This window comes from Neurospora crassa, linkage group VI (genome assembly GCF_000182925.2).
Source record: "Neurospora crassa OR74A linkage group VI, whole genome shotgun sequence".
NCBI lineage: Eukaryota > Fungi > Ascomycota > Sordariomycetes > Sordariales > Sordariaceae > Neurospora > Neurospora crassa.
Window position 1 is genome coordinate 1,835,323 of NC_026506.1, and position 10,972 is coordinate 1,846,294.

General features: G+C 48.1%; 2 protein-coding genes across 3 annotated transcripts; both read left to right on the top strand.

Annotated features, from left to right (window-relative positions):
* Positions 1–28: 28 nt before the first annotated feature.
* On the top strand, positions 29–2,007 carry NCU09870 (hypothetical protein). The gene has a single exon (XM_955059.2). It carries the CDS (start codon positions 165–167, stop codon positions 1,902–1,904), a length of 1,740 nt encoding a protein of 579 aa, XP_960152.1. The 5' UTR covers positions 29–164; the 3' UTR covers positions 1,905–2,007.
* A 441-nt stretch (positions 2,008–2,448) lies between these two features.
* NCU09869 lies at positions 2,449–7,707 on the top strand. Of its 2 annotated transcripts, none has more exons than XM_011396716.1 (4): positions 2,449–2,938; positions 3,008–5,109; positions 5,160–6,286; positions 6,338–7,707. In XM_011396716.1, exons 1-4 carry the CDS (start codon positions 2,845–2,847, stop codon positions 7,470–7,472), a joined length of 4,458 nt encoding a protein of 1,485 aa, XP_011395018.1. In that variant the 5' UTR covers positions 2,449–2,844; the 3' UTR covers positions 7,473–7,707. The 2 variants fall into 2 exon arrangements, with proteins under 2 accessions (XP_011395018.1, XP_011395019.1); XM_011396717.1 differs by having other exon boundaries at positions 2,488–2,942; positions 6,338–7,653.
* Positions 7,708–10,972: the final 3,265 nt, after the last annotated feature.

A 10,972-nucleotide genomic window follows, 5' to 3' on the forward strand; every position in this document is an offset into this window, starting at 1 on the left:
CTGGCATCAAGATCAACAACGGCCCCACTGAAAAGTGCAACAACCGATGGCTGCACTTCTGCTGCAGGCGCAACGCTCCCCGAAATTCCAATTGACAGTTTGACTCTCAACCAACCGAACTCGATTTGCGCAACGGGACGTCCCGAGCCATCTTAATCACGAATATGCAGTCCCTCGGGAAAAGAAAGAGAAGCGAGGAGGATGACGTCGAAAAGGTTTTTGCCAAGTACTGGGGCGAGCTGCACCACGCCCTCAAAGTCGCCAAAGGCTTTGAGAGACAGCGCCAGTCCAAGCGACTCCACGACCGAAGCACACCACAGGACAAGAAGGCCAGGATAGAAAATGAAATTGTTGTTCTCAAGTCCCTCGACCTCTACCAAGCCGCCCATGCCCACCTCTGCTTCTCCCTCCTTCGCATCAAGCGCATTGCCGAATGCCCCAACCTCCCCGAGGCCGTGAAGCGCGGCGTCTCCAAGCCAGTGCTCACCGATGAAGAACGAACTGCGCTGCACAACGTTACGAGCGCCCTCTGCGCTCGCCAAGAGGTCCGCACCGTCACCGACAAGGCGATTACGGGGATATGCAAGGCCATGGGCATCGAGCCTCCTGAGAAGAAGGGCAAGAAGGGCAAGAACCAACACAAGGAGAGGGACGAGTCAAAGACCAACGAGGCCAAGACAAATGGAGACAACAAGACGGCCAAGGATAAGAAGGAGGTGGAGGAAAAGAAGGACAACAAGCTAGACAGGAAGTCCAAGGAAAAGGAGGAGAAGGACGACAAGGAAAAGGAAAAGACAAAGACCGAGAAGCCCGCAAATAAGGAAGCGGTAACAGAAGAAGGCTTGGACGACAACGACGACGACGACGAAAAACCAGTCAATGACGAAGAGGAAGAGAAGATTCTCTCCAAATACGACGACTTGCTCGGTGGCTCGTCCTCCGATTCGGACGCAGATGACGAGGAAGATGACGAGAGATTTGCTTCCAAGGCTGCGGTCAAGAAGCGTCCTATCGCAAAGGAACTTGATCCGATGGAGATTACAGATGATGAGGATGGAGGCTACGGCGATGACGGAGACCTAGACCCCATGGAAATTACCGACGACGAAGCCGACGACGGCGGCTCGGAACAAAATGGCGACGGTTCCGACGACGAATTCGAAGGGTTCAGTGACTCGGAGGACGAAGGATCAGCCACCAATCCCCAAGAAGAACAGCCCGAAGAAGACGACGACGATGATGAAAACTCGGACAACAGCGGCATCGACGCCGCCCCTTCAAAGAAGAAGAGCAAGTCCTCCTCATCATCAACCGCCAAGACGGAAAAACTGCAAAACTTCACCATGGACTCCACCTTCCTGCCCACCCTCATGGGCGGCTATATCTCGGGCTCCGAGTCGGCCTCAGACGTCGATGTTGCCCCTCCCCGCAAGAACCGCCGCGGCCAGCGCGCCCGCCAGGCCATTTGGGAGAAGAAGTACAAGGAGGAGGCCAAGCACCTGAAGAAGCAGCAGAAGGCCAGAGACGCCGGTTGGGATTTGAAGAGGGGCGCGGTAGAATCTTCGGATGGCAAGCCGTGGAAGAAGGGCAGTCTTCTTGACCTTAAGAATAAGGGCAAGGGTGGTAGCGAAGAGGGTGGTGAAGAAAAGGGTGGTGATGCTCGGGCAGGAGGTGCAGGTGCTGCTGCGGCCAGAGGTGGTGATAGGGGTCGTGGCGGCGGAAGCAGAGGTGGTAGGGGCGGTTCTGGAGCTGCTGCTGCTGCTGCTGCTGCTCCTCCGGCTAAGGCGCCCAAGAAGCGTGATGATAGCGGGCCGCTGCATCCTTCGTGGGAGGCGAAGAAGAAGGCGAAGGAGAAGGAGATGCTGTCGGCACCGTTCCAGGGCAAGAAGATCACCTTCGACTAAGGACTTGCTACCATATACGTTATTAGTGCAGTTGACGCGATATACCCTGCCAAGCTTTTGTTGGACCTCGCTCCATATCGATATCATCACCCGTCATTCCGTGATTATCCAGAGACTATTTCGATGATGAGCTACATACTTGGTAAACATCACCAATATGAACTTGAAAACGGCACGCTTGAATCGTTGAACATGCTGATGTTCGAAGATGTAGATACCGCAATTAACGTGAAACACTCGTCCAAAAACATGGTTTCACACCGTATAGATTTCGCTATTTTGTTGTTCTCCAAAAGCTTCAAGTTCGGGCATATCGATCAGCAGGACGTGTTAGCTACTGTTAGGATTATGGTGCTTTGGACTTGTGTTATCATTAACAGCTGACCAACAAAACGTTCGGGCGCCGCGGGGCCACCCCATTCCATCCGGGCAGGTCCCCACCCATGCCTGCCCTGTCGACCACCGCTTCGTCGCCTGGCATCTGAACAGCACTCAGCACTGAACGAAGCTCCTGGACTTGTGCTTGGCTAGTCCGTTCCACTTACAGACATCCGCTTTTGAAGGTTGACAACGGCATCGACAGCTTGATGTTGCCGACCACCGACTGACCTCAGTTCGTCCTTTTGTTGCTTGAGAGTTGCTCTACTCTATCCACCTCTTTTTGTCTTTTTTTTAAACTTATACTTATAATAATTCGACCCTGGATCTCGGTCCCGAACCCGACTATTCGATTGTGGCACCGGGCGGAAGAGCAATTCCCGGTTCACGATCCAAACAGGCAACTGCTACAAGTGCTATTTCCCCTAAAAGATGTCACGACGCCTTCGACTTTGCGATACGTAGCGCCATTCCCGACCGACCCTACTAACCTTAGCGACCGCGTCCGATCATTCGACAAGCCGCGTTCCTCTCGACTACACACCCGTTTACTATCTGCACAATGAGCGGCCAAATGACCAGGGCCGAACGATTCGAGGACGAGAAGCGGAGAATCATCGAGAGTTGCTTCAACAAGAGAGATGAGGACGGCTCCAGTAGGCACGCCACAAGACGAAGCAATAATAAGAACAAGACGACAGAAGGCATTGACAATGATGAACTAGCTATCGAAACCTACATCACCCACATCCGCATCACCGAGTTCTCGACACACCCGACCTCGCCCCCGCCGCCCCAGGCACGAACCCCTAATACCGAAAAGCCTCGCATCATCATCGTCGCCGTGCGCAAGTCCGGCCGCGTGCGCCTACACAAGTCCAAGGAGAACCCCAATGGCACCTTTTCCATCGGCAAGACATGGTTCCTCGACGACCTCTCCGACATCGAGTCCTTCACCAGCCCGACCGCCAGCCCCAACTTCCGTGAGTGGGCCGGCGATGTGGGCTTCATCGTCACCCTGGGGAAGCCATACTACTGGCAGGCCCAGACCGACAAGGAGAAGAAGTTCTTCATTGCCAGTTTGATCAAGATCTTCGGCAAGTACACTGGCGGCCGCGTGCCGAGACTAATAGGCTTCGACCAGCGCGAACTCGACCAAGTCTTGGGTGGTGCCCAGGCGCCGAGGCGACCAGCAGATAGGGGCCCGCCTTCGAGATCCGGCACCCAGATCGACCAGCAAGGGGCTACCCCTCCTCTTTCGAGGTCGGCCACATTCGATAAACCACCCTCGCGATCGGGGCCCATGGACAACCCTCCCTCGAGATCCGCTACCTTTGATCTTCCTCCTTCGCGATCCGGCATCTTGGACCCTGCTGTTAGTAGCGGCAATGTCTCCGCGACCTCTGGATATGGCTCCTTCCCACCTCCACTCGCCGGGCCACCGCCCTCCGCGCCTCCCCCTGGACCTCCTCCCAGCCGCCCGGTTCCCGAGAGAATGCCTTCCCGTACCAACCTGGCTCCCAATAGCAAAGACAGGGGGCCGTCGCCATCCAGGAGCATTGAGTCAAGCAATGTGAGGTCGCAGGAGCAACTACCGCTGCGGAGAATGAACTCCAATCAGACTCTGGATTCAAGGGCACCTTCGTTGGCGACAAGAACCGAGGATAGCTCTAGTTTCCGTCCAGGGTCTAGAGCTGGTACTGGAGACTCCAAAGTTACCACTCCTGAACCCGCCACGGCCCCGACACCTTCTGTACCGGCTGAGGCTCCGGCGAGGAAGCGACCACCCATGGATCCTCTACGCCCATTGCAGCTTGACAGCGGTCTGGTGCCAGCACCGTTGATGAGTCCCGCTCTACGTAGTCCTGGTTTACGTGGACGGGCAGACCCGGTCCTGCCTCCTCCGCGAAGTGTGGACCGTATGATGCCTCGCAAGAACTCCATACTCACCCAAAACGAGCCGCAGCGGGCGCCATCCCCTGCCCCACCTGTGGCCGACCAAGTAGTTACACCCATTGAACCCAGGAAAATTGAGCTCCCCGTGAGCGTGGCTCCTAGTCCCACCGTGAGCACGCCTAGCGCTTCGATCAAGTCACCCATCTCTGAGGCCATGACCGACTCCCCACGAACGGACGAGGAGAGTCGACCGGGTCTCGGACCCATGATCAAATCCAAAAAGTCCAGGGGACAGATTGCGGGCGCTATCTGGAAGGCGGCAACGGCAGCGTCTGCCTTTAAGCCGAGGCCTGGCGGTGCAGCTGATCGTCTACGAAACTTGACCAAAAATCCCGAGGGGCCAGACGGCATCACTAGTGTCGTCCCGGCACCACCCAAGCCAACTCCCCCGCAAAAACAGGAACAGGCGGCCCCTGGTGGTCAGGCAAAGCCAGCTGATGGGAAGGCTGGAGTTCCCGAGGTGAAGGTGACAGATTCCAAGGGCAAGGCGGAGGATGCGCCCAAGGACAAGAAGAAGGACGAAGCACTTGAGCCCGAGGAACCGCGGCGGGCGATTGTTGCTGGCAACGATATCAAGTACCTTACCTCACTCGGCATCGACCCGTCTATCCTCGATACCAAAACGACCGAGTTTGCCAAATGGCTGGACTACTTTGGCTGGGTGCCCGGTAAGCAGATGCGGTCTCGCAACTTTGACGAGATGAGGATTGATGTCGACCGCGAGCTTAGCAAGGCCCAGGCGGGCGGCTGGCTGGCGCGTTTCCAGGAGGAGGATGAGAGGGTGGATGCTATCAAGAAGGGCATCGACGTGGCGCTTGCCGAGTGTGACGAGCTTGATAACTTGCTCACACTGTACAGTGTCGAGCTATCTGTAAGTTACTACGTTCATATCAGCGTGGTTTGGTTGCTAACATGTCGCAGACACTCTCGGACGATATTGCCTATATCGAAGCCCAAGGCCAAGGTCTCCAGGTTCAGGCTGCAAACCAGAAGCTACTCAAGAAGGAATTGGAGTCTTTGTTAGCTACATGCGCCATCAGCGAGTCGGATCTCGCCGCTCTGAAGGTTGCGCCACTTGAGACTGCAACCGGCGTGGAGGAGATTGAATCAGCCCTTGTCGCATTATTCAAGGCCATGACGAAGATTGATCCCGCAATGGGTGCTATTGAAGGACGCAGGAGCGAGGATGGAAGCGGTGGCCAAGCCATGGCCCTCAACAGCGACTATGGAAACATGCGCATCGTTCAGGAGAAGAGGGAGATGTACATGGCAGAAAGCACTTTGTTCATGCGCAGACTGACCGAGTTCATGGCACGACGATTCGAGGATGCATTCCGGGCCACCAAGATGGCGTTGGATAACGCGCTCTCGAAGAAGGTTGACCCTCGTAACCATGAAGCTGGCAGGGATATCCTCTGGATGTACAGTCCGCTTATTCTTTACGCCAAGGAAGTCGATGTTGCCAACTGGGACCGCATTATGCAGATATACCAAGACATCAGCCACCCGATTTACAAGGCCGAGTTCAAGGATGCAATGGATTCATGGAAGAAGAACGCGAGGAAGATGACAGGCGAAGAGACGGCCGAACTGCTATTCACTTCAGGACACGATAAGAAGGACGAAGGCCTTGCTAACACGGCAAGAAAGCTTACCGTCAAGCGAAGTCAGACACTGGCGAGAACCCTCCGCTCACAGGTCGGTGAAGGAAAAGCCGGCACTGCTGCGGACAAGACTCTAGATAGCAGGGCTCTCCCTTACGAAGCGTTTGCTGGCGTCCTGGACGATCTTCTTCCCCTGGTGGAGATGGAGCAAAACTTTGTCATTGACTTCTTCCATGCCTCGACTCTGGAGCAGGTCGATTTCCCCGATCTCGTGGTTGCGTCCAGGCCTCAGGACCGTCGCGGAAACGATCTCAAACGCCATCGCATGATGGAACCGGATCGTGATCTGGCCCGCAGGATCACCCGTGCTATGGAGGTCATCTTTATGTTCTTTGATAAGAACTTGCAGAACCTGATGGACTGGGTGTTGATGATGGATCCTCTGTAAGTCTGCTTACGTCTTTAATGTGATGTTTCTTGCTGACTGTTTCATAGACAAGGAGTTGGTGTTTTGGCCACGCTGGAGCGCAAGATGGCCGATATCAGTCAATCCAACCAAGACTACCTCAACACCGTTCTACAAAAGCTTCATGGCAACCTCGAAGGCAAGTTCAAGAAGTTTGTCGACGAGCAGGTGCGCGCCATCGAGGAGACCAAGGTCAAGATCAAGAAGCGCAAAGGCGTCATCCACTTCATGCGCATCTTCCCCCAGTTCTCTGCGGCCGTCGAGAACATGCTCTCCTCTAGCGCTGCTGCCGTCGGCAGCACCATGGAATCGCCCGTATCTGCCAGCAACCTTACCGTCCGCCGCATGATCGACCGCGAGTACGACCGCATCATCAAGACCATGTTCGATTCGCTCAAGGTCATTGCGCGCGAGAACCCAGCCGTGGCTCTCCCCGCCGCCGGCGGTGGTGGCGGCGGCAACTCCAGCTTCCCGTCCTTCCCCGGAAGCAGCGCTGCCTCCATGATCAGCAGCGTCAATATTAGCAGCTTGCGCGGCTCCTCGGGGGCCGACACGGAAGAGGACAAGGAAGCTCTCAACTTCCACATCCTGCTCATCGAAAACATGAACCACTTCATCGAGGAGGTCGACAACCCTAAGGGCCTCGAGGTGCTCGACGACTGGCGCGAGGCTGCCCAGCAGGAGCTCGCAGAGCACTTGAACCTCTACACCAACACTGTCATGCGCAGACCGTTGGGTAAGCTGCTTGAGTACCTCGAGAATGTCGAGGCTCAGCTGGCGGCTGGCAAGAACCCCGGCGCTGTGGCCGCGCAGACGAATACCTCCAAGTCCGCATTCAACAAAGTCTTGAGCGGGTATGACGGGAAGGAAGTCCGCAAGGGTATCGAGACGCTAAGGAAGAGAGTGGAGAAGCACTTTGGCGGCGATGATGATGCCCCCGGTGGCGACGGCGCGAGCGCGATTACTACTGGTAGCAACGGATCTAGGGTGGTGGGCGGGGGTAACAGAGGTCTGGTGATGAGGGTATTGAAGGAGTGCGAGAGGTTCTACGGCGAGGTGGACATGAGGTTGGCAAAGATTACGACCGAGGTATATGGCGGTGAGGTGTTGTGGGAGTGGCCGAGAGCGGAGGTGAAGAGTGCTTTTACCCAAGTGGGGAGGTGAGTGGGTGAGTTAGTTGAGATGGTCAGAAGGAGAGAGGAAATGTTGTCGTAGTTACCCGAAGAATAACCTCGGGGTTTTGGAATGCATATTATATATATTATTATTATTTGGTGTGTTGCCCGGCTTTGGTGTCTTTAGAGGGTACTCAGGGGGCCAATATAGGAGACCATGAGGTAGATTCAAAACACTCTAGTGTGACTTCGTAGACAATGATTGATAAGGAGTCACATCAAAGGAAGAAATAGATATAATGTAGGTAACTTGTGATCGTGGTTGTTGAAGAAGTAGCAAGACGGATGCGGTTTGAGTAGGTAAGGTCACGAGTTCCTGTTCGGTGAGCTTATTACTATCTATACAGTATTGTTTGCCGCGCCGCTGCTTTCGTCAATCGCTCCGTACGCCTTGGTATTAGAAGATCGTATTCCACTTTTCTCCAACACTTCATCATCCAACTCATATTAGACTACCGTGCCGTTCACAAAGCATAGAGATGAAGAGCTCATCGGCGGTTTCACTTCACCATTTCCTGCTCAGTGGCTTGCCTCGCTGCCCCTGCGAATATCCAGTACTCCCTCTTGGCCTGAGAACAAGCTTTTGATGTTCAGCCCCATGGAAATCTAGCGAAGCGTCTGTCCAAGGAGTGGGGCAGCTCACACAATGTTACAATAGGCATGGACGTTTCAAAGATGCCTTGTCCTATGTTCCCACACTCAATCGCCTGTGCAGTCTTGGCAAGAGGTGTGTGTGCGTGCACACACACACACACCGCATTTGACAAATCTGGCCATTTGACATCGCTTTATACGACTCAACTCAATCGTTTAATATCGAAATCTAGTTAAAACTAGTATAAAAAATCGATATTTTAATACTCTACGTCGTATAGTTAATTATTTTAATATTTATATTATCTTTTAAACTATTATCGATATAGTATATTACCCTAATACCTACTAAAAGGTATTAATAACGATAATACTAGTAAATAACGAGTATCCTAATAATATTACTAAGACTATTAGTATAAGTATAAAGAGTATATAGAAATATAAGTATATTCTATTAGATATTAGTAAAGTATTTTTACTATTGCGAATTTCCTAAAATACTAGAAAGCTTCTTATATAGGCGTTTAAGGTATAATATATACTATATTACTCCTTATACTTTATTGACTATAATTAATATTGTAAAGGAAGTTATAAACCTCCTTATATTGAAATTTAATTTATACTTCGACGAAATTTGTATTTTTTTAATTAATGAGTATAATATATACGTTTCGACCGAGATTATACGGCGGTACCTTCAATAGGAGAAGTAGAAGAAGAAGCGATTCTATATAAAAGTATTATAATAATCCCCTATATTAGTAGTTGAGTAAATATTAAAAATCTTTTTATTTATTATAAAAATATTTATATTCTATAACGAATTTAGTATAGATTAAAAGGATAGTATTTATTATACTAGTTAAGTACCTTATAGTACTATTGCGATAGTATTAAGTAAGTTCGTACGTAGTACGCGGTATTACTTCCTCTTAACTATTATAATAAATAGGTTATTTAATATATTAGTATTTAGAGGTGTAACGGACTTAGCTGGGGTTTAGGATTAGATAGTAAAATACCTACTCCTTAAAATAAATTTATTTCCCAGTTGTAATAGTATTTTAGTAATAGATAATATTAATTAGTACTCTTATACCGAATTCTAATACGCGTATAATTAGAAGGGGGTTCTATTGTAGTATTTATTACTGTACTCTCTCGAGTTTAACCCTATTGAGGTATATTTTAATAATTTTAAGTAGTAGTTTAAGAGGGTGTATTATAATGAGGGCGGTAATAAGATATTAGATAACGATTTTATTACATTTTTTAAACGATTAGTATAGGATATAGGGTATAGAGTATAATAAATCCGTAGCTATTTTAAAAATATAAAGTTAGTAATAAATCGATTTAATAATATTAATAAAGAGTATAGCGAATTGTATATTAATAAACTAATTGAATATAGAGAGATAGGTACTATATTTAAGCGGCAGTAGAAAATATAGAAGGGAGAGATAGATTTATATATATTAAATTAAGTTGTATATTAAAAATACTAGAAATATTAAAAATACTAAAAGTGTTAAAAGTGTTAAAAGTGTTAGAAATTGTATTTATTTATATAATAATACTAAAATGCTAGAAACCCCCTTCTTTCGTTATAAATCGATTTATAATATTATTATTGTTCGCTGGGACTATTGGTAATAGTGTTGCCTACCATAGAAGCGAGAATTCTAGTAATGTTGTATTCGAATGTAATATTGAATCGCGGGTTTAAAGTATATACTAGTTAATTAAATTATAGTAATAGGGGTTAGAGGGTATATTTATTATAGTTTAATTATATTATTAGTACTATATATTTAATTTTAAGGAAGTTTTTAATATTGTCCTTAAATACTATATAGAGGTTGTAATTAAACTCTAGTCTTGTAAATTATTTTACCGGCTACTCTTTGAGTGTGAATATATTAGGCGGCGCCTCTTTATTTTAGAATTTATTCTTTAAAGCAATTAGAGTTTTATATATTAGTATTATTTTAATTAATAATCCGATATAGTAATATTTATAGAATATTTTAAAGAATTTAGTAATAATCTTTTTAGTTGGCCAATTAAATAGGACGGAGGGTAGCGGTAATAAACGAAAATTAAGAGTTGAGGGTATAGGTAGATGTAGTATAAATAATTTTCCGGCCTCTATTAGGGAGTTTCTAATCTCTTTGCCTTCGTCCTCCTTGCCCGTTATTGATAGCGGTACAATTGATAGCGGTACCGGTAGTTAAGTAAATATTGTAGTTGCTATAGAGATAGGAGGAGGGTTAGTATTAGTATATTTAGTAGTAAGAATTTCGTAGTCGGTCGAGTACTTATAGAATGTAGTAGTAAAATATTTTAATAGTATATACGAATTAATAATTATTACTTTGCCCGGTAGGGGGAGAATGCCTACTATATTGTAATTGTAGCTACTAGCGATTGCCGAATTAGTAATAGAGCCGCCGGCGGTATAAGGTAATTAGACTTAAGGATATTGAAAGTAGGGAGGGAAGTATTAGTATAGTAATAAGTATAGCGGGTATAGGGGAGGAGGGTATAGTTAGTATAAACTTTTAAAATTGTCCTTCTTTAGTATAGTTTGTAATAGATTATTTATAGTCTCTATATTAGTATTATTATTATTGCTATTAATATTATTAATAATATTAATATTAATTATATCAGGAGGCTAAGAGCTTGTATACAGAAGCACCTCAGCGGCTGCTGCTCCCCTTCGTCAACTGACGCGTAGGATTACTAATAATAACGCCCATATTGGGTCGGGCTTGTAGGAAGGATAATCCGGCACTGCGCCGAGGTGTTAGATTAGTACGAGGTTCTATAATGCTCGTTAGCGGATAAATAGAGTTTATATAAGTATAAAAGAGGTTTAATAAA